The following is a 24,194-nucleotide window of genomic DNA, read 5'->3' as shown; positions in this document are numbered from 1 at the left end:
CCCCCCCCCCCCCCCGTGACACTAGGTAGTCTCTTAGACATTTGGGGCAACCCAGCGACGTCTGATATTTGTTAAAGGAAACACTAAATCAGAGAGGCTTCCTAGTACTTTCAAAAAAAGCATACTTGTGGGAAAATGCAGGGATGCGAGCCAAACATCTTTGCCCTCTGCTGAGAGAGTTGTTTCCCCCTGACTTCCTCCTGTTAGCCTCCAGTGCTGTGCCTGACTGCATTCAGGCTTCCTGTAGTCTCTTGTTTCTGCACACCCTCCAGGCAGACGTTTCAGCTGGAAGCCAGGGCAAAGGTGGTTCAGCACCACATGTCACCCTCCCTCCCTCCATCTGGTTATCTCCGAAACCCGGCTCATCCCACCCTTACTATAGACCAGAACAGTCTTGCAAGGATACCTGTGTTGTCTCAACCTGGCTTTCAAGTCTAAGTACCGAACCTCTTCCTTCCTTCATGGTAGGGTTCTTCAGTTTCTTGACAGGCTAGGTGGTGACAGTGGTCTGTCGTTCCCCAGAGACTGAAAGACAGACAAGGAAGAATGGGGGGAGGTATGATGGAAGCTCATGAAGCTTGTGTGGGAAGAAGCATCACACAGAAAAATGGTCTAGCAAACTGGATGTTGAAAGCCAGCGTGGCTGTGGCAGCATCTAACGCAGATACTGGCACTGTCCTGCCAGCCTTTCCAGTTGATCATACAAGAGCGAGCACTCTGTAGGTGTGTGAATAGAATACACGCTATTTGTGGGTGGGAATAAAGACCAGCAGTGAGAGCCCATAGATTCCCATTCTCGGGAATGGAGGGGAACGGTATTCTACACTTAGATGTTTCAGAGAAAGACGGGGTTCATCCTTACCTCTCTGAACCCACCGACTCCCAGCCTGAGTTTGAGTGGGGGTTCTTTGGTGTTGAGGTCGTCACTGAACACGGTAGCTCACATCACTGTTCTTCAGGAAGCAGCTGTCCTATGAGGCTTTACGATAGGGCAGTCAAAAACCTTGCTTGCCCCAGTCTTGTTTCTAGAGCTCAGAGGGTCCCCCAGGTTCCTGCCCTGGGTGATATCATTGGAAACATAGAAGATATAGGGGAGAAACCTTACCCGTTTCCTGCCACGAGGCCTGAAAATGCACACCTGCAGAGCTGGCTGGAGATCGCATATGGCTCTTGGCATTCGGAAAACCTTGTTGAAAGTGAAATTAAAATTTCCCTGCTGGACAGGAAATTAATAACCGCTGAGTGTAGCAGACAAGGCCAGAGCTAGACCACTTGTTCCATCACCTGGGATGTTTTATTGTTATGTAAATGGGATCAGCTGCTACTGCCTAAAGGGAATTGAGAAGGGGAGGGTAGAAAGATATAATGGTGGATAGATTCCTTATGGTTTAAATTTCCTCTATAAAAATGTTTTCATAGCATGCAGTGGGTCTTACTCCATCAATGCATGGGCACAGGGAAGCTTTGGGCCCTTTTTTTGGTCATTATTTCTATAAAGCAGCATTCATGGCTCTGACATGTTGCCATTTTCTCATCTCATAACACTTCTAGATCACCCACAGTGAGCTGGGCCATATGTCACCAGGGTGTGGGGGAGATGGCTAGAGCTAAATAATGGAATATCTAGTGTCTGCCTTCTGGGAGTTTACAGTACAGCAGAAGAGGATATTAGATAGCATATACTAGTCCTCCTCCCCCGCCAGAACACCCGTTATACCACTTAGTGTTTTTGGTTGAAAAAATAACTGAAACATACTGTCAAAATTGAAGCAAATTGGTGGAAGAAAGTAAGGGGCCGCCTTTGGAGCCTGTGGATGAAAGAGCTCTGTGCAAACTTACGCGCATTACTTGGAGGCATTTCCTCAAGATTCAGAATCTAATAGACTAATCTAATGAACTCTTGCCCATTTCTTTGGTTAGGAGCAAAGAGTGACTCTGGAGAGGGTGAAAGAGAAGGAAGGAGTGTTAGGAAGAGAAAACCCAGCATCTCCTCTCAAGGCATTGCAGATTTTAATTGGGGATATAAGGGTTTGTTTGGGGTTGGAGCAGGTGTCTGTTTTAGTTTGGACATAACAGTTTGGAGAGTGATAGTTAGAAGCCCGTAAAATCCAGAATCATTCTCCAAAAGGCATATCAACACATCCACATGTCCATCTCGTGCTCTGTGTTCTTGGTCCTAGTGCGAGCAGTCACACCTCATGAGAGAGCATGAAGACGTCCAGGAACGCACGACACTCCGCTATGAGGAGCGCATCACAGAACTTCACAGCATCATTGCAGAACTCAACAAGAAGATAGACCGCCTGCAGGGTACCACCATCAGGTATGGCTGCTCTGTCTAGCCTGTGCTGGAGTTGAAGCAGTCCCTATGAGTCACTGTGTGAGCCATATGCCTTGATGTCTCTTCTCTCCTTCTGATTCTGACCCGTAACAACCCTCCTAGAGGATAGACAGAGTAGGTTTTTTGCTAAGGGCATAGAATCAGCAGCCGAGGAACATGCTTTATTAACAAGTTCTAGGCGAATTCCCCTCAGTCTTAGAGACAGGCAACAGTCTGATGCCCTTCCTGCCTCCTTTGCTCACTAAATTTTCTCCAGGCGTTGTGCCTGCGTTAGAGGTTCTGAACCTCATTAATGTGGCTTACTGCTAAGCATTATATAGGATTCTAGATAATCTGTTAATATTTTGAGCTTATCCTCTTACTAGATTCCTAAGGCAAGGCTTGATCTATCAGTTCACTGGTAGGAAAGACTTGACCCATCAGTTCACTGGTAAGAAAGCCAGGCTTAAAAGGGATGCTGATGGAGAAGAGTTAAATCAGCAGAGAGAGGGGAGGTGGAGTTGGAACCCAGAGACTCTAGTTTTGCTTAGGTATCATTCTTTGAAGATGCCTGGCATGGAGTTCACCTCTCTGGCTTCTCGGTCGATTTGGCTCCTGAGTCTGCAGCACACAATACTCAGCTCCCTGCCCATGCCCTGTGGCCCAAGGAGACTTGCTAAGGTGCTCACTCTGGTGGACAGGGAGCGCCCCAGTGCAGACAAGCAGTGCCTTCCTTTCTGGGAAAAGGGTGCTCTGTTCATGAAGCATTTGCATAAGCCATAATTAAAAGACTCTCAGAGGCAGAGCCGCTTTGAGTCCTCCCTGGAGAAGCTCTGGCTCACAAGACACTTGGATGCATTTTGTTCCAACTCTGAGAGAAGCAGTAATGATGGGGCTCCTTGGTTAAGAGTGCTGACGGGCATCTGTTTTCTGGGCAAAATCATGGAAAGTTTTACACTGACTTGGAGCCGCACAATAAATTTCGTGTTCCAATTTAGAACTTTTAAGGTTTTAAAATTGTATCCTGGTCTACAGAGTGATTGTGGGTTAGAAATGCATGAGTAATGAGAAGACTTTAGCCCAAAGAGACGATTATAGTCGATTTCAAAAGAAAAGCCTAACAGAGAATATTTGGCAAATTGGCGATTCCCATTAAAAACGAGTTTCATTTTTAAAAACTCGAGAAGGTGACAGGGGGTGGGTGTGGTCAGTTGTGAAATAAAGTGCAGCAGCACCTATCAAGGGGACAACTCAAACTCAAGATGTTTAAGTTGGATATGATAGCCAGACTGCCTCACTTGGGAACTTGAGCGGCTTGACCATAAAGATGTGTCGGTACCTCTGATTTCAAAGAAGTTCTCATCTATGCAGATGTCTACCTGTTTTCATTATGCAAGTAAGCTAGCTCCCCCTGGAGCGGATTCCCTGCCTGGTAATAAGATTGTTCTAAGGACCAGTGAGACTGGGTTCTTCCTGGCCTCTGAACTCCAGTATCTAAAGCAGGGCCCCAGCCTCCAGCACTCAGGGAAATATATTTGTCTTCTACTCATGATATGCTGTGGCAACCGAAGGAACAACTACCTTGACATGCCCAAAATCATAGGGCTACTTCCCTGACCCCTTTCCCAGGTGTGTCCTGGATTGCATTTAGTCTGGTGATGTATGGATCTGGGAGGAAGTGGAGACATTAACCATTCCCATTAGGCAGCAGAACATGAAGATGCAAGGGGTCTGTCTTGACCGGCCAGACACAAAGTTCTGGACAGATATGTAGCAGAAGCAACAGAGAGACCAGAGCCGAGGTGACGAGGCTGAAGGCTCCTGGTGCCACCACCCACCCACCTCCATCTTCTCTCCATTCTTCCATCAGCTTTGCAAGCACAGACCTGCCTGGATGCGATGCTGTCTACTTGAATCTTCTAGTGCAGTTTGTTTTCCTAACTGATCCCCGCTGACTGCATCCTAAATCCTATCTCCTTAGAGGCAAACATTAAACATTTTGTGTATATGTCCTTTGGAATTTTTTTTTTCTGTTGAATCTTTTAAACGTAGTGGGTCAGGCAGCATACCGCACACGTGGTTTTTTTTCACTTCTCTGGGTATTGTGACTGCCTTTTAAAAGATGTTTAGTTTGACATGGGGAGATTATATAATGGGATAGAAAATATGAGAAGAATATGACCATAGAGCACTTTGGATCCCAGAAGACAAAAAGAATGATGTCTAAGCAAACTGAACATGAGATCATTTCTTTCCCATAAGCAATTCTTATAACACCAACCTTTCCCTGCTAACCCCCTCGACTCAGCTCTGTTCTCGCCTTTCTTGGGAAGGCTCAGAACTCATTGGTGTCTGGCTTCTTGCCCCAGCAGTTTTTCCCCAAACCCCCTGCGGACTGAAAGCTGCCTTCCCTCATCTGTTCATCACCAGGGTGTGACGTGCATAGACGGGCTTTGCGGAGGCGATTTGGGTCAGGTGAAGTCACGAAGATAGGGATGTCATGGTAGGATCCTCCCTTCCTAAGGAGAGACACCAGAGAGCTTGGCCTCTTCCCAGCCATGTGATGACTGGATGAGAAGGCCGACCATCTGCAAGCCAGACAGAGGACCCCCCACCAGAAAATGACCACACTGCCAAGGCTTTGGGGCTTTCCAGCCTTCAGAAACACGAGAGGCCACATTTCTGTTGTTTAAGCTACCCAGTCTGCAGTATTCTGTTTTGGCAGCTCAGAGTAGCATAAGATGCTAATGATTTCTGTGTCTTTCTCCCCAAGCTCCTTCCCTCCTCTCCCTTCTCCTCCCCCCTTCCCTCCCTCCATGCAATGCTGGAGATGGAACCCAGAACCCCACACATGCTATGCGCATGGCCTCCCGGGCCAGCCCACCAGTGTTTATGTTTTCGAGATAGCATCTAGCCATACAGCTCTATATATGGTTCTTCTTGTTTGCTTTCTCTTGCTGTGAAAATCACCAAACACAACTTAGGAGAGAAATGAGGTTTTGTTGTTGTTGTTGTTGTTGTTGTTTTTCATCTTACAATTCTGCTATCCAGGGAAGCCCAGGAAGGAACTCAAGGCAAGAGCATGAAGCAGATAGCACAGAGGAATGCTATTTATAGGTCTGTTCATATAGTCTAGGCCCACCAACACTGACTGTAATAGCCGGCCTTCAAGTTGTGATTCTCTTGTCTTGGCCTCTTCTATGCAGGTATTACAGGTGTGTCTAACATGCTCTGCCACTGATGACTTTTTAACTGAAAAATCTAAATGTTCTTTCTTGTTTCAGTTCCCTTTCTATAGCATTGAGCCTAATTTCTCTCACTATTTCTCCTGGAGGCCTCTTTGACCAATGAGAACACTACACATCTTAGACCTTACCCTCCCCTGCTGACTTCCTTCCTTCAGTCCTCAGGGCCACATGATAGGTCTTTCTGGCACCTTTCATCCTAGATAGCACTCCCCCACCCACCCACTACCAACTCCCCTGTTTCTGTGATCTTTGCATCTGCACTGAAGCCCTCTGCAAGCACCCCCTCCCTGGGGAGCAAGGCAGTCTCTGATATATCCATCTCCTGTGGTGTCATCTACCCTCTAGGCTTTCAGGGCTGATGCAGGACCCCAACTTTGCTTCTTGATTTTTCAACCCTCACGGCAACCATGTGCTTTAGAGTGACCAAGACCTCTTTATCTCCCTAACAAAATGTGTTGTTCTGTTTCATTGAGAGCCTAAAAAGTGAACTAAAATCCAGAAAGATCCTATTTCTCTTTCCCTGTCCTCCTGTGTGTACAGGAGGAGCCCCACTGAGTACAGTAAGTCTTTGTCTGTGGCTCTTATATCAGATCCTAGGGTAAGAATGGAATGTTACTCTGTGGACGCCGTGCATTTCTTTTGCTTAGTTGCTCACCTGAAGGCTCATAGATGAGCTCTGTCTTCCTCTCTGATGTATGGGAAACAGGAAGGAGAAATTCAGAAAGCCACACACCATATTGCCATGTTTTAGATGTCCTATTTTTAAAAGATGGATTCTGGCTCTTCTGGTTTTTAGGAGTCTTCCATGTGACTTTTCTGCCACTGGTGATCATCCTGTGGCTGTGTGTGTGCATGTTCAAGAACCTTCCACCCTAGGATACTTTGTTGTATTTTCTGATACAACTAGAAGCAAGTGGTAATGCTAGCAAGTCTAAACAAAGCCCTTTGAAGCACTTCGCAGCTGCTGCTTAGTGCACAGAGCTGTAGGCATTTGGAATCCTGTGAGATAACTCTTTAGATCTCTTACAAGGAGAGACACTTGAGACTTGGTAATTTCATTTCAGCAACTATCCACCCCATGGATGACCAGTTTATCTAAACTTTTATTTTATTTTGGCTAAACACAGTCATGTTGGGGAATTTATTCATATTTTCTTATCACTGGCATTAACAATGGATTTGGGGGAAGGAGACTGCCCTACCTCAAAGAAATAATCTGCTACAAAACTAAGATCTTCCTGTAGGGAACAGGAAGGTGGCTTGGTAAAAGCACTTGCTACCATTTTTTTCTTTGTCTACTGTAATACATTCTCCTTTTGGTCCATACTGTCAAGTCAAGCTCCTTGCCCCTCCTTTGCTATCAGCTCTGCTAAACACCTTGCTCACCACCTCAAAGCTCTGAGATTGTGTGCATGCTCATTCTGTCCCCCAACCTGAAGTGATGCTCCCTCTGTGTCCCCTCCTAGAACATCTCATGTTAGAAAGGGCCGTGGATACATCTGTCTCCTGGAAGATGGCATCCACCCAGACTCCACTTTCCTGTGTTCATCTTGGTGCTCTGATACCTCGAATGAGATCCTCAGTTTGCTTTCAGGACATGAAAAGCCTCCAGCCCCAGGTGCCATTATTGAGTGTGATGTCATTCCCCTTCCCACTCATCCCAGAGGGGATGCCTCCCTCATTATGTTTCCTTCTCACACCCTCTCCTTAGTTACTCCTTTATAAAATTATTCCTACTAATCCCTGGAAGTAATTCGATATAAAGCAGATTTGGCAGGAACCATGTGTTCAGAATCTGCCAAGGCAATTTTAAATGCTGACTAAAGGAAGAGCCGACGTATCAGTTCACAAACAATTACTCTCTAGATCAAAAGGTGACTAATAAGAAGACTACTCTGTAATTGTTTTCTCGCCTAAACCTAATTATTGTTGACTCGTGTAGATGTCTAAATAATTAACATTCATAGCTTATTAACCTGTTTTTATTTTTACCTTCACTCCCATTCTAATCCATATTTTGTATAGCCAGAGGCTTTGTAACTAACTGTTGAAAATCTTCCTAGTTTTCTAAGTGGCTTTCTACAAAGTCTCTTATTCAACATGGGCTATTTATGAAGCAGGCAAATCCCTTAAGAGAAGATTGCTTTGTTGAAAGAACCAAGAAATTTAGAGAGATATTACGTTTATCTGATTTATCCCTCTTCCCCAAGCCACTCACCATCTTGGTCTACTCAAAACCCAGACTTTACACCCTCTATTCTTTCCCAGATTCCTGACAGCTTAAAATGAGGTTTAGGCTGGTAAGTGTATTTTCCTCTTAGCTTTCTTCATTGAAACCCTCTCCCTCAGACTAACTAGAAACTAATGAGCTTTCTATGCCCACAATTAAATCCCCTGGAGATGTAGTCTTCAGGTTCACTTGCAAAATAAATGCTTCCAAGAAAATTATGGTCTCCTCTTCATGTCTGCGTGTGGCTCGCATGGTGCTGGAATGTGGAGGAGCCGAGGCAGGCACTTTGAGATACACATTCCAGTTAGAAGCTGTTTGCTGTTTGCATAGCTCAGAGGTTGAATAACCATGAAGGGCAGAGACAAGATGAGTGAACACATGGGAATAAAACAGCTGTGCTTCACCGCTGCCTTCCATATGTAAATGCAGAGGGAAAACCAGGGACACAGAGTGCTGAATGGAATCTCTCCCTTCTCCCCCTTCTCCTTTGGGGAACCTGAGTGTGGTATTTCTTAGTATTCTAATTAATGTTGCTATTGCTGTTAAGAGACACCAAGACCATGGCAATTTATATAAAGGAAAACATGTAGTTAGGGCTGGCTTAGTCCATTGTTCAGAGGTTTAGTCCATTGTTGTCATGGCAAGAAGCATGGTGGCATGCAGGCAGACATGGTGCTGGAGGGGTAGTTGAGAGTTCTTCATCTGAGTCGGCAGGCAGCGGCAGGCAGCAGAGAGTGACACTAGACTTGCCTTGAGCATCTAAAACCTCAAAGCCCATCCTCAGTGACACACTCACTCTGAAAGACCACACCCACTCCAGCAAGGCCACACCCACTCCAACAAGGTCACACCCACTCCAACAAAGTCACACCCACTCCAACAAGGTCACACCCACTCCAACAAGGTCACACCCACTCCAACAAAGTCACACCCACTCCAATAAAGTCACACCCACTCCAATAAAGTTACACCCACCAACAAGACCACACCTCTGATAGTGTCACTCCTTATGAGTCTATGGGGGCCATTTTCATTCAAACCACTACACATAGATATGCTACTCTGTCCACCCAGAGTCTAGTTAAGCTGCACACATGAGATTTCTCAGTAGCTTCCACTCAACTCCTCTCTGTATCAAGATCTAGGAAGGAGGGCTCCTGTGGGACCCTCCAGATGAGGGTGTGTAATTCGTAGTTTGTCATAGTCTCCATTGTTTTGCTCATTGTAACCTCAATGCTAGCATACTGTGTTCTTTACTACCCCTTATTTGAGGGGATAAAGAGCTCTAATCTTTCCAGGACATCTTTGAAGAGAAACATTTCTCATACACGGCTGCAGAAGTTTTGTTCAGTACGTAACAGTGGATGCGTAAGAAACACTGAAGTTTTGCACATGACATCATCTTAGATATAACCATCTGTGTGGCCTGAAAGGGATCCTAGTGCCCATAGCCTGGAGAAGAAAACTGTTCCCTTTCGAACATCTTTGCTTGTTCCTTACAAAATATATTTTCCAAGGGTTCTTTGTCTTCCACGCATGGTGGCTGATGCAGCTTCACTCAATGGTGGCTGATGCAGCTTCAATGGTGGCTGATGCGGCTTCAATGGTGGCTGATGCAGCTTCACTCAATAGTGGGTGGCTCCTTTTTTGCAGGGAGGAAGATGAATACTCAGAACTGCGGTCAGAGCTCAGCCAGAGTCAACAAGAGGTCAACGATGACTCCAGAAGCGTGGACCAAGACCAGACCTCTGTGTCCATCCCTGAGAACCAGTCTACGATGGTCACTGCTGACATGGGTGAGTCTTCCCAGGCCTCCTGCTCAGCAGTTTAGTTTCTTGCTTGGAAGAGAAACCACAGAAATGCAAGACAGCCCACATTAAGATTTAAGTATTCAAGAAGTTTGATGAGAGGACAAATATTCCGGGTTCACAACCTTATTGAGCATAGTGAAGCAGAGAGATGAGCTCACATTCTTCTTTTGATGAGATTCAAACATGTGTCGCCTCTCCTTGAACATTCTAGAAGCAGGGAGATGTGTTAAAGACTGTTGCAGTATTCTTAATTACAGTTTCTCCAGAGCTGCTTTGGTGAGGGTGGAAGGGATGGAATGGGTGGGAGAGCTTTGCAGTAGAAGAAGCCAAGAGGGTTTTAGCTAAGAAGGAGGGATCCAAATGTCTTTAACGTGTTGATCCAAGTGACTAAGGGGATGATCGTACTCCTTGGTAAGAAATTTGTTTGAGAAACAAATTGAGAAATTGTTGCTACTATGGTTCAACTAGTAGTAAAATAGCCAAGTGGAGTTACCCGATGCAGCGTTTTCAGCTGCAGGTCATGGCCTATCATTGGGTCTTTTAGAAAGAAAAGCAAGTAGGTATGGTGTTCGGTTCATCTTCTAGTCCTAGGGCCTGGCTTGTGGCATGTGTTAAAAGATCCTCTTGCTATGAATGAATGAATGAATGAATGAATGAATGAATGAATGAATGTGGCTATTGGCCTGTCTGTGCGGAGTATCTTGGTGTTAAGATATGATGGGACAATAAATAAGTACTCAGCAGTCTGAAATGCTGAGGAGGCAAATAAGATGGATTTAGCTACTTCAGCCATTGAGAGAGGTGCATTCTAAGTGAGACCAGCCTAAGCCACACAACAATGTGCACAAGAGTGAAAATACTGCTCAGGCTTAGTAGTTAGAAGATAGTGTCAGGTGTGGGTTCAGGTCGGTTTGCTTTACGCCCAGTCTGCCTTCCTCAAATACTTCTGAACCCAGGGTCGAGACTTAATGTTCTAACACACACAGCCATCTGCCACCAGCCAAGCCTTAGGCAAAACTCTCACACACTAAGTTCATATCAGCATTGAATTGTCTAGACTTAGCTGCTTCCTATTCCAGACTCCAGAGTGCAGCCACTGGCAGCTGAACAAGTTCAAACAGCCAAGTGACAGTGTCTCTCTCACTGGAGAGTAGCAGGCCTTCCCTGACCCCTGCGTTTGTTACTCTCAAATTGTATTTTATTTTATGAAATTAATAGGTGACCCACCGTCTGACAACGTCACATAATTAAGTTTGGGAAATGCAGGCACAAACCCACTTCAGTGGGCTTCTCTCCCAGGAGATGTCTCAGAGCTCCTGACATGACAGAGCATCTGTCGCACTGAATTCCCCAAGGCAGGGGCTCACAGCTGTCTGTCTGCAGGGTGAGGCTTCTCCACGGCCCCTCATCATTCATCTGAGATGTTTTCTTCCACCCTGTACCTCACTTGGAAATGTGTGTTAATTGTGCTGGTAGCGTCTTTCCTGAGAGTACTGAGCCCTGTAGGGGCATGGCCTCTGCCCAGTGTCACCATACATCCCCTGCTTTCTTAGAGGAGCCTTTAGTCATCTGTCTTCCAAAGCCACGGGGTGCTGTGTTAGGTCCCAGGCTGCAAACTCACAGTGTTCTGCGTTAGGTAAGGAGGCTGCCAACTCAACAGTGTGTTACATTAGGTAATGGGGCTGCCGAACAGAGTGTCGGGTTAGGTAATGGGGCTGCAAACTCACTGTGTGCTGTGTAAGGTTCTGATGCTGCAAACATACTGTGTGCTGCATTAGCTACCAGGGCTGGAAGACATATATTCTGCCATTAGATGGCTACACTCCTACACTCAAATCTCTTAAACCTGGGCTGACACCCAGATTCCTCAGCATAGAGTCCCATGAAGCCTGAAGCGCTTGCTACCACAGTCCTTCATCCCTCCTCTCTGTCCTCAGGCTCTGATCACACTCACCCTCTCTTACTGTCTCTGCAGCCTGACCAGATACTGCCCTCCAGGGTGTGTGAGAGCTATCTCTTCTGTAGGGAGCGCCTCTTGCTACAAGGCACCTGTAGCTTTCTCCTTCATTTTGGTTTCCTTCTCAAGTCTGCGGTGCCTGTCTCATGCCCCATCCTGGCCCCTGGCATCCTTGGAATGGCTGCGTTTGCTTTTATCTCCTTGCACATTGCCAGTCATTGTCGGACACTAGAATGCAGGCTGCACAGGGCAGGGATCTTGGACGACCTTGTGTGCCGAGCTAATGAAGCTCAATGACATATCAAGTGCCTGAGTAGCAATGTCCTTGTCACAGTCTTTCGGGGATGTGGATAGTTTGATAGAAAAGACCCACAGTGAGGTCAGGACCTGAAAGGTGAGGGCCTGGGAGGAACCTTCCTAGAAGGCATGGCTGAGGGGATACTTGAAGATTAAATGGGAAATAGTGAGTTTAAGGAGGAGCCAGGTATGAGAGGGTTCTCTATGGAGTCCTCAAGGAAAGCAGCCACTTACGGGATAACTTGGCAGAGCTCATTAAACTCCAGCACAGAGTAGAGTCAGCGTGTTTGTTGATTGGAACTGGCTGCTTGCCTCTTCTTCCTTTGCCATTTTTCCCATTAAATTGCTTCAATAGGGTAAAAAGCTTCCATATATAAAGACCATTATAGGAAATCATTAAAAAGCATCCATTTCATTATGGTTGCTCTATTTGTGAACCTGCATTAGGAACCCAGAGGTTTCCTCAAGCTGGATTTTAGATGCACTTTGCAGCAGTGTTTCTGCTGGTTTACCAAAACAATAGCAGTCAGTCATCTCTTTACTTCATCAAAACCCCTTTTTCTTTTCTTTGCAATCACCACCTGCAAGATCCCTGCTGCCCCTTCTGGACAATGACGCCTGAGCACTGTCCTAGGACTAGAGAACTAAGCAAGCAGCTTAGATTTTTGATAACCCCAGCCATCGAATAAAGGAGAAAGTTCCCCCAACACAGTGCATTTGAAAGTGAATTCTGTTATTTCTTTTCAAACCTTGCCACAGTCATTTTGGTAGTAAAGGTGACTAAACAAAAGAGGTAGGAGTCATCATTTAGATTGTTTTCTTTTTTAATATTTAGAAACACATTGGAATTTGTAGGTGGGTGTAGCAACCTGTGTGCTCCGAGAATAGCCTCTGTCTTAGGTAGTTCATCCTTGTGATTGGCACTCAGCTTGGAAGAAGGCCCTGGAGTCTCAGCAGGATAGAAAAGCTTGAGGAAGGCAAGCCACTTGTCCAAGCGAAGAGGAGGTGGTTTCCTTGTTACCATGTCTGTGTAGATGGCTTTGCTCCTGCATGCCTCTTTTCACAGCACAGCGTGCCTGCAGTTGTTGCAGCTTCCCGACATCCTTTGAGGTCTCAGTGATGATGAGAGCAGCTGTGTGATCATTAGTACCTGGCCTAACTCTGGCACGATTGTAATTGAATGAGACTGTGTTGATCTCAGGATGGAAAGCAACACATACCAGCCAAATCACACCAGCATGGCAACAGGAAGGAACACAGACATCCGTGTGTGTGTGTGTGCGTGCGTGTGTGCGCGTGTGCGCGTGTGCGCGTGTGTGTGTGTGTGTGTGTGTGTGTGTGTGTGCGCGCGTGTGTACGTGTGTGTGTGTGCTCGCGAGTGTGTGTGTGCCTGCGTGTGGGCACACACACGCATTCGTGCATTTACTCAATCACACATGTCAGAGTGTGTGTTGTGTCCCATCCAGCAGGGTCTTTTTCCTGGCTTCAGTAATGGAACTACTAAACCTTGCTGGAGCCATCGCTTGTAAAACGACGACTTTAATCAGATCAGTCTTGTGTAACTTAGAGGGGCTCTGGGTCAGTATTTCGAGAGCTCTTTCTGAGTCACAGTAAGAGACATGTGCTTTGCTGGAGTTCTGCAGTGTTCATTCACGCAGGAAACCTTGCTTGCTGTTATGGTCAGTGGTAGTTCTCTCAGTCGGAGTCATTTTGGAGGACCGCCAAGGAGGAGTTTACACACCAAACCTGGCTTTTTGGCACGGCCTGCAACCATGAAATACCTTGAATGTGAAAATCAGGTTTTCCTGGCTTACTGGCTGATGAAGTCTAATGGCTTCAGGAAAAAAAGAAAAAAAAAAACCTGAAAGTGTCAAGGAGCAGGAGGCAGCACACAAAAAAAAAATGATTCCAAAAGCAGGCTTACCAAGCATCAGGCGGCTCTGGAGAGCCTCACTTCTTGCAGTGGTTGGGTGGCTTGTCTTCCCTCAGACCATCTATCACCTGTACGGGAAACTTTGAGAAACCAGCTCCCATGGCAGCAGTGCTAAACCAGACTGAAATTCAAGTCTGACTAGTTAATGTGACATGGTTGAGTTTTGCCTGCAACATCTTCTTCTTTTCCATTAATTTGGGCAACTGAATCTCTTCCAAGAGGCTTGCAGTAAGGGCCATCCTTTGGTCCAAGTCCAGTGCAAGACTTTGAACACTGCTTCATCTGGAAGCCTTACCAAGGTAACATTTTCCCCAGAGGCCAGAACCTGGTCAATCAACAACGTCGTATAAGCGACTGGAGAGCTGTCCCTGTAGTTCAGAGCACTTGGAAGGCCAGGGTTTAAGCCTCACCCCGACCGTGGCTCATAACTACCTCCTGTAACTCCATTTCCAGGGGTTCCCATAACTCCCTCTCACTTTAGCAGGCACCACACGTGAACTGTGGTGCACAGACATACACGCAGAGCAAGACACCTATACACATACAACACAAACAAAATAAAACCAAGAAGCTTGTATCAATATTAGCAGGGCTAATTAACTGAAATGGCCACCAGCAATCTTTTTAGGCTTTTCCTTGTAGTAAATACAGTGGAAAGCAGAAGCAGTTAATCACTCTGTTTCAGCGAACTGTTTCTCATCCGCGCCACTACTGGTTAGTAAAGTTTCAGTCTCCCAAAGAGAGTTGGGTGTGAACAAAGTCGGGGCTAATCTTCCAAGTTTACTCAGGACAAGATCCCGCTGCTCTGGGGGCTTATGGCTTCCTATTTTATTACAATACGCCTTCTTTGTTTTCTAAACAGACCACAGCTCCTCAGGTTGATTTGTGTTTTCCTTTGTTGAAACTCATGACATATTTTGCCTTAAAACCAGACCAGGCTCTGAGAGCCTGTTTAGTCTATCGTGGAAACAAAATCCAGGCCCTTGTGAGTATTCCCGCTCCTTCAGCCATAGTCGCGCCTGGAGCGCTCGAAGAAAGTACTTTTAAGTGCTAGAACATGTGTGTGCATAAACACACGGACACGCACACATACACACACACACATGCACCCCTTGAACCTCTGGAGCTGCCATGGTGATCGGTTCTGAGAAAAGACCCTTCGAACCATCTCATTGTGGCTGTGGGCAGGGATGATTATAGATCTGCCTGTGACCATGGCAGAGGGCCTTGCAGGCATGGCGGGGACTGGAGTTCCTCTCAGATCATGCCTTCCAGTCTTCAGCATTACTTCTTAGAGGTCCAGAAGGCAATTAATTCCAAAGACTTATCTTTCAGGTTGCCAAAACTTCACCTCCTATGCCAAAGGTTTCTCCATCCTCTGCAGTTCTGGGGCTTACCTTGCTTCCCAGCTATACTGTTCAGGTGATCGGCATTTACATAATATGGTGAATCGTGGACTTGGGACCATCTTTCATGCTTTGTAGGAGGCATTTCCAGTGTTTCTGTATCAGAGGCTGGGGATGCACATGACCTATGACAGAGGAGGGTTCAAACACTGACATGTAGGAGAGCTGGGCTGGTCCACTACAGAAGGAGGCTTTGTACAGCTGATGCTCGGTGATCCTTATGCCTTCACATTTACAACCATATTTGCTGTCTCACAGAAGCAAACTGCCAGAGATCTAACGTGACAACAGCAAATAGGAAGACAAGCCTCAGGCTGGTCAAACAATGCTGAAACAGAGTGAACACGGAGCCTCCTTTTCACTGAAAAGAGAAACACAGAAGTGAGATCTGGCAGGGGCTAGGGGATACCCCTGGTATCTTGCTGTCCTCAGGACCCTCAGCCTCAGCGTGCCTGGGTTATGCCCATTTGCCCATGGCAGGGACACTTGCCAGGGACTTGTCCTATACTGAAAAGGCGATCTTTTTTGTTTTGTTTTGTTTTGGTTTTGGTTTTGGTTTTTTGAGACAGGGTTTCTCTGTATAGCCCTGGCTGTCCTGGAACTCACTCTGTAGACCAGGCTGGCCTTGAACTCAGAAATCCGCCTGCCTCTGCCTCCCAAGGGCTGGGATTAAAGGCGTGTGCCACCACTGCGCCTGCTAAAAAGGGGATTTTTATAGTGGTGTGTGTTCAATGCAGACCTTCAAGTATCTGCACTGTTTCAGCTCTCTTGGTTAGGATGCTACCATAACCCACATCCCCCCAACACTTTATTCTGAGAGACTTCAAACCTAATAGTCAATGGAATGCCCAAGAACTGTTAATCTGTATTTATCACTGAGGACTGTATAGTCCATGTTCAGACTTTCCAGCTGTCACATGAAGGTCTTTTGTTATTTTGTTTAATTCAGATCCAACCAAGGCTGGCATGCTGCTCTTGCTGATAGTGTCTCTCACCACTCCTGCTTTTCTCTAGAACAAGTTGCTGGAATTTTGTAAACTGGTGCAATGCCATCAAACTCTGAGGGGTGATGCCTTTCTAGTTAGATTAGAAGTCCATTGTTTTTATGGTATGTCCCCAGGGTCTTTATGAAGTCTCAAAGAGTCCCTAGTGTCGTCTCCATTGTTCCTGGTATTTAGATATTTTAAAACTGTGTTGACATGCCTCTTGTAAGTCGTCTTGTCAATAGGGCACAGGTAGTGCTTGCCTTAAGCAAGTGTCTGTGGACACTTCTTGCCATTCAGACTTGGATTCTATTCTGTCATTTTTAGGGTCTATGTTCTATCTGTGGAGTGGTAGGAAGAACTCATCAGCTTTGGGTCTGTGGGAGCACTGGAAATGTTACACCCCACCCCACCCCTGCATAAAGCATCAGACCTCTTCACACACACGTTGCACTGATACTCAGAGAATCTGCTCAATTTTTTTTCTTCCTTCTTATCTTTTTTAGCTCTGTTTGTTTTGTGAACCTGTGTCCTTTCACTGTATTTCTAACTCCGTTGCATGCACTTAAATTGCTTTATACTAGGCATGGTATGTAGTCAGTCAGTAGAAAGGCATAGGCAACATACTGACTCTTGGAAGGGCCACATTCTAGCCTAGCAGCCTGGCACCCACTTCTGTTTTTTTATCCTACCTAATGTCCATGTCTTACCTCACTGAAAGCTTTTACCTCGGGGTTTTGGATTTTTTTTTTCCCACTAGTCATAGGTCACTTGATAGGCCTTACATTTGGTGATTCTTGATAAACAAATAGGCAATAAAAACAAGATCCTTTTGAGACTTGACCTTCAGCAAGTCTTTCATTTATCAGTCACCTACTCCATGCTCAGCACTGTGAGTGTCTAGGAACACTTGGTTGAGTGAAAGCTGCCTCCGCTCCCAGGGCTGCCCTTAACAAGGTTATGGGAAATCTATTAGACGCCTCCTAGAAAATGGAGTTTCAAGGCAAGGCTTTATGACTAGAGCCATAAGAAAGAGAGAGCAGGTACTTCTAAACTACATTAATATCTGAACACTCACTGCGAGGCAAAGAAAGAACCTCAGAAACACGTTCACTCTTTCTCTGGAATCTTGGAGTCATATAAGGAAAGAAAAGAAACTACTCACAATCAGGAAGACAGAGGAAGTGTTTTTGACACTGAACCCATTTATGTAGGTTCGATTTTCCCAGTGGTTTAATAAGCAGCAACATTTTTTTTTTTTTAACACTTTGTTGAAAATGAGCCAATTCTGTTCTTAGGTTTGCTGTCAGTTCTGGATGCGACTTACTTAGTTCTGAGAGAAAAAGAAGAAAGCTGTATTCACACACCAGGAAGTGTCTAACCAGGCTGGTGATGGGGGACGTCTTACTACATGCTTGTCGGATCTCTAAACTACATGGCCCTTTCTTTAAATGGTGGCGCGGCAATCTAAGTTCTCTGAATCAGTGATTCTCAACCTTCCTAATGCTGCAACCCTTTAATGTTGTGGTGGCCCCCAACCATAAAATTATTTTTGTTGCTACTTTGTCACTGTAATTTTGCTACAGTTATGAATGCTTTTATAAATAGCTTTGTTTTCTGATGGCATTAGGCAAACCTCCACCCCTCCAGCGACAGGTTCATTCCACCCCTGAAGGGGGACATGATGCAGAGGTTGAGAGGCACTGTCCTAAATCCGCAGGAAAGTAGAACCAGACTGTTTGTTCTCCAGGTGCCACCAGGGCTCTTGTTACATTTAGGGAAGAGAGCCAAGCGTAGGAGCTTCAGACCCCAGCAGAGGTGGGCAGCAGCAGTAGCCTTACACATAGCCTTGGTGAACCATGGGCACGCCAGGTCTGTGGAACCAGCTGCTGACCGGCCTGAGGGTTGCTGCCCTGAATCTGGCACTCACAGACCAAGAATAAATTGTATAAATGGAAGTATACATTGTAAAGAGCGTTTAATGGTAACAACGCATCAAACCCACTTTTAAATTTAAAAAAAAAAAAAAAAAAGTTGCAGACGCTGAAACTTGCCAGGTTTGTAGACACATCTCTGGCTGTAACTGCCTGGTTTTCACTCTCTACTCAAAGGCTGAGTCTGTTCTGTTTATTCTTCTATGTCCTGTTGCAGAAAATTAAATATCAGAGGCTCGAACACTTAGATTACCTGAGCTTAGCCCTCCTGAGAACTCTCTTCATTGAAGGTTTATATGAGAGGAACCTGTGAGGTCTGCAGTCTCCATGACACTGGGCAAAGAGACGGTGTCACGTGCCCTCACAATGCATGTGACGTCCCTGTACCTAAGCTCGTGCAGACCCGTTTCCAAACACACATCATCTCTCTTATGAAACTGGAATGCTTCCTCCCTCCTGACAGGAGATAATTCACTTTTTCTCTGGCAGCCAGAAAGCTTAGGGCTAAATTGACAAAAATCAGCCCCGCAGCTGTGCCGTTCTGGATTTGCTTCCAGAGCCGTCTTCCCTGGTCCCACTGGCTCTCCGTCCCTGTCCTTTGTAGCTGCTTGTCAAAAGCCGCTAGTGTTTTTCTTTTAAGGGCTGATATAAATAAGCCCCACTAAAGAATGCATAGTGGACACAGAGAGCCTGCTCTCTCCTGGAGGTTAAGCAGAGCCATCACTTCACCTTCTCTACAGAAAGCATAGCATTGCTGAAGGCCCCTCCGGGCTGCTGCCCTTCCTGGAGGTCCCTGATGTGGAGGCTGGAGCAGTTGCTGAGGTTTCCCGAATCTTTAACCCTTATTCCTTCACCCCACCCCATGCATTTGTTAATGAACCTCAGCCTCCTTCTGAACCAAGCAGAAGCTTGGAAGTGTTTTCTACTTCCTGCACGCTGGTTAGCTCTTGAATTCCTGTTTTATGTATTGAAATATGTTTATTATTTTCATTGTGGATATATACGCATATATATGTATATATATATGTATATATATATGTGTGTATATATATGTATATATATATATTATATATATATATACATATATATATATATATACATATATATATATATATATATATATAAAATCATGATATACAACATGGTAAACATTTTTAAATAAACAGTCCAGGGTTCAAAGTGCATACATAATTATGCAGCCATCACTGATATCCTGTTTACTCTCAAAACCCTACACACACAAAGCAGTAACTGCCTGATGTTCCCAGCCTGTCTTCCGGTCTCCGTCTCTATGCATTTTGCTTCTTCTAACAACTCACAAAAGTAGAATCTTGTGTTTGTTCTTGGCTCATTTCATGTAACATAATGTTATTAGGGTTCATTCACATTCTAGTCACAGAATTAGCATACAAATCCCTTGGTCTCTCAGAGTCCTTTCAGAGTTAATAACTGCCTGCTTCCCTTCCCCTCCATGCCCCCCCCACACCCCCATTCACTTGCCCTCTGTTGACTCTTTTAATGGATGCAGGGAAGGCAGTATGCAGACTTGTGACTGTATGCCCAGAGAGGCCTATTCGGGTTGCTGTGGTTGCTAACATGACCCTGGCTATAGAGAGCCTCTGCCATGGTTCCTGCTCTCCTGCCAACCCCGTGTAGCTTGGGTGAGTGAGCAAAAGTCATCAAGTCAAGATACCTCCTGTGAGAGGTGTCTCATCTGCTTGTCTGGTGAGGCCATGAAGTTATGAGTGACCTGAGAGAGGGACCGTACTCTGCTATGAGGGGTGCTGGCTCTGCTCTGGTCAATTGTGAATGCCACCTCCCAGAAGGACCTACTGCTCTGTCTGGCACACCTTGATATTGCCATTAATGTCTTTTTTTTCATGCACGCTTCTACTACGACAGCCTTTGGTATTGAATGTCCAGTTTCTGGCTGGGGCTGGATCGTGTCAGATGAAGATGTTCCTAATTATTACAAGTGAATATGTAGAAAAATATGTCCCCAGTTCCCATCTTCCCTGTCTGGAGCCATACTGATAATTGGGTGATGGTAGGGATGGGTGCTTGGTGACAATGTCTCACATCCCTCCCCATGCCACACCCCACATCTGTTCCACATCTGTTCACGCTTGCCTGGCCACCTTGTTTTCCTTGAGTCTTCAAATAGAGCACAGTGACAGAGGACAGTGACATGTCAGTAGATAATTAGGGAGTGTGTATGAATAACAGACAGGGGTGGGGGATTGACGTCACCATCTAGCAGGTACACCTTTGCCTTCCTAAGACCAAAGAAATCATATATAGCTTTCCTTTCAGAGCAGAGTCACAGAGTATTTCTAATATAATTGTTTGTCTGTTTGTTTGAATGCATGATCTCCTGTACTCTAGACTGCCTTGAAGTACTCCATAGCCAAGGATGATCTCCTCTTTCTACCTCTCCAGCACTGGGCTTCCCAGAATGCACTCATACATCAGGCTTTGTATGATCCCTTCAATGTCCCTCTCCCACCATTCTTCACTGATGAGACAGTGTGGCCTTATGCTCTTTAGGGCAACGGTTCCAGGCTGGTGGCAGAGAAGGATTTTAGTGTTGGCGCCATACATTTGTGAGCATCTCAGAATTGAAAACAGTCTCTTGTTCATCTGGAAACTATGCTTTCAGACTATGGTCAGGGCCCAGACACTGTCTGACAATGGTGTGAGAAATACTGCCAGAGCCCGTGTCCCTGCACCTCCTTCTGTTCCCCAAGGCCTCCACTTTGCTGTTGTAACCCAAGAACTGTTCAGCAGTTATAACCAGCACGACCCACACACCATCAAGTGGGCCTGTGTGGACAAAGTATGGAATGGCTAAATATGAATCTTTTTTCCTTAGCCCTACTGATAAGGATTTACAGATCCAGAAATGTGTGTTCAAGCAGCCTGGATACCAGGCAGCCTGCACCTGAGAGTGAATGGTCATTCAGAGACGGACTGAGTGGTAACTGAATGAGCTGCACCACATTTGGACCACTTTGTCCCAATTTGGAGCTGAGCCCATGTCTTTCCTGTCCTGGTGAACTGCTGTAATGACCATCCGTGCCCCCCCCACCCCCCATCCCTCAGCATCTCCTGTGCATAACATGGAAAAAAAGCTTGCCACCAATGTAAAGTAGTCTAGTGCTGATGGAGTCTTGTTTCTCTGGGTTGCCGACTCAACTGTATAGTGCTGATTTTTACTCTTTTACAATTGTTCTTGATTGTCTACCCTGTTCTATTTTGAGATGCAGTGATGAGAAAGATCAAAGTCCCTTCTTTCATAATGCATGCATTATTAACAGGGAAAGATAATAAACATATGTCATTATGAGATAGTGATGTTTGCCACAAACAAAACAGGATAATGGGGTTGGGACAGGGTAGAGATGAGAGATGGAATCCCCGTGCTCTGGGTAGGAGGACCTTGGTGGGGAAGCAGCGTTTGAGCTTCACAGTAAGTGGAAGAGTATCAGCAGAGGAAGTAGCAGAGAAACATCTGGGATAGATGAGAATTTGACATCTTCGAGAGAGAGAGAGAGAGAGAGAGAGAGAGAGAGAGAGAGAGAGAGAGAGAGAGAGAGAGACCCTGTAGCAGGAAGGAGCAGGGAACACAAGGAGGGGGACAGAGGATCAAAGAGCTAAGCTAGAGATTCTTAACCATCCTCACATCAAAACCATTTGAGGAACCGAAAACATTTCCAGTATCTAGGCCCCTCTCCCAAAGATGAAAATTTAATTGGTCTGGGTGGGGCCCTGGCATTTGGCCTTTTATAAATGCTCCCCAAGGAATCCCATGCAGCCCGGGCTGAGCACTTGAGTCTCAGATATGAAGTTATTTTACTACTGCGGTAAGGCATTTGGTCTTGGTTTAGTGGTAAGGAATAGGGGAAGCCATTGAACAGTTTGCCCTAGGAAGGTGCTACATCTGCCTTTAAAGAGGTTCACTCTTAACTGCCCTGTGGGGAGAGAGGGGAGGAAGTTACCCGAAGGACCAGCTTGAAGAGGAATGGTGGTTTGGAGCACAGTGGTATCCACAGAGAGGAAGATGAGTTGCTCAATGTGAGGATGCTTTTGGGAGGTTGTAGTTACAAGGTGGATTGGATATAGGATGGGACACAAAGGGAATTGAGGTCACTTCAGAGTTGACCTGGGTAACTGGCTGGATGGGAAGGGTTCCATTCAGAAGTGAGGGAGGTGGGAAGAGGCGATGGTGAGGGGCAGATGGAATCATTGCTTCAGTTAGAGAGAGAACCTCCTGCCGATTGCTCCCCAGGTTTGGGAAACGAATGTTGGACAGCCAAGTGAGGCTAGTTAAAATGTCCTGAGACATCTGCTTCCTATATCATGGAGAGCATTCTCTCAAAGTGCTCCAAAACAAAACAAAACAAAGCAAAAGACTCCCCAAAACAAAAAACAAACAAAAATAACTAGTTGCCTATGTAGTTGCCTTGAAGCTGTGACCGTGTGCGACAGGGAAGATGCCCATTTCTTGCATGCAGGAAACATGCTGGGTTTAGGAGGAGGGTTACTTAGGGAGCCTGTAGCATCCTCCATGTATAACTTGCTACCATAATTGAAGAGTGTGTAATGTGCAGAAACCCGGCCAATGGGTGAAGAACAGTTGATTCTTAAGGGGATTTCTGTTCACAACAAAGCTATTTCATAACATGTATCTAACTCATGATAATTAATATTCTTTCCCTGACTAGACACCAGAGTCCAGGAGTTTTATAGTAATCCAGATAAAGTAAAATTATTAGAATTTTTTTACATTTACATGTAACAACGGAGTTTGTTAGAAGTTTATTATCCCCTCAGTGGAAGAAACAGATTAAACTGCATAGGTGGGTCATTATCAATTGATGTATGGGGGTGGGGCAGACTGGAAGCTTATTGAGAGCAAGATTAGTATTTTTCAATTTAGGTTTTGTTAAATGCATTATTCACTTTTCATATGCATTGGTGTCTTGCCTACATGTATGTCTGTGTGAGGGTGCCAGATAACTTGCAACAGGAGTTACAGACAGCTGTGAGCTGCCATGTTGATACTGGGAATCGGCAGAGCGGCCAGTGCTCCTAACCAATGAGCCATCTCTCCAGCTCCCAGTTTCTGTTTTTTTTTTTTTTAAAATACCAATCAACACTACTCACTCTGAGTTTCGTTGTTGTTGTCCAGTGAAGTTGTGAGATCTTTAATGAACTTCTGGAATTGGTGTTGGTCTGAATGGTTGAGCAAGAGGGTTTGACTAGAGGTTTTTTTTTTAAGTCTGTTCTGGGACGTCTTTGCTCTTACTAGCAAGATTCAGCGTGGTTGCCCTTGGTTGAAAGGCAAGAGAATTCTGGGCGGTGCAGGTATTTAACAAATGACAAAATTCTAGAACTCCTTCATAAATGGTCTGTGCTGGCTGCAAGCCTCAAGTAACAGCCTGTGTAATGAGGATAGATGACGATAGCTTTGAAAACGCCGTTGCTCCTAAGCGAGCCTCTTACTTGTTGCTAGTTGACCTGTTTAACGCATACCGTCTTCATTTCCTCTTAGATAACTGCAGTGACTTGAACTCGGAACTGCAGAGGGTGCTGACGGGTCTGGAGAGTGTGGTCTGCTGCAGGAAGAAGAGCAGCTGTAGCCTGTCTGTGGCTGAGGTGGACAGGCACATAGAGCAGCTCACTACGGCCAGCGAGCACTGTGACTTGGCCATTAAGGTAGGCCTTCCCCCTACCCCCTTTGCTTGGCTTTCTGAGGAGAGGGGAAGACACAGGGCAAACTCCTATCTTGACATAAGGTTTTCTTGAATACCTATTAGCCACTGAAAGCTATACAAACATATTGAGCCATCCGCTGGAAGCAGGAGCCCTATACATATTTCTTGAGCTAAATTACTTCAGGAGAAAAAAAAAGGCATATCAACAATGACATGCATTGGTTTTGCACTAAAAAAGATGTTTTACTTGGAAGTTATTACATTTGTAGCATTAAACCACATCATTTTGGTGTGGCCACCATAGTATTTTTTCTTTCTTTTCTTTTCTTTCTTTTTTTTTCTTTCTTTCTTTCTTTTT

The 24,194-nt window shown here is 45.5% G+C and overlaps 1 protein-coding gene across 2 annotated transcripts in view; it reads left to right on the top strand.

Annotated features, from left to right (window-relative positions):
• Positions 1-24,194, top strand: part of Mcc (MCC regulator of WNT signaling pathway) — a 378,104-nt gene that overhangs the window by 290,696 nt on the left and 63,214 nt on the right. For both annotated transcript variants that reach the window (XM_031365612.1, XM_031365613.1), the window contains 3 exons: positions 2,181-2,323; positions 9,452-9,594; positions 23,674-23,837. In XM_031365612.1, the coding sequence (XP_031221472.1) occupies positions 2,181-2,323; positions 9,452-9,594; positions 23,674-23,837 (450 nt within the window). The remainder of the gene's footprint in view (positions 1-2,180; positions 2,324-9,451; positions 9,595-23,673; positions 23,838-24,194) is intronic.

The sequence above is a fragment of the Mastomys coucha genome, unplaced genomic scaffold (assembly GCF_008632895.1).
Source record: "Mastomys coucha isolate ucsf_1 unplaced genomic scaffold, UCSF_Mcou_1 pScaffold13, whole genome shotgun sequence".
In the NCBI taxonomy this organism is placed as follows: domain Eukaryota; kingdom Metazoa; phylum Chordata; class Mammalia; order Rodentia; family Muridae; genus Mastomys; species Mastomys coucha.
Note: the sequence above shows the minus strand (reverse complement) of the source record. Positions and strands in the feature narration are given on the sequence as shown.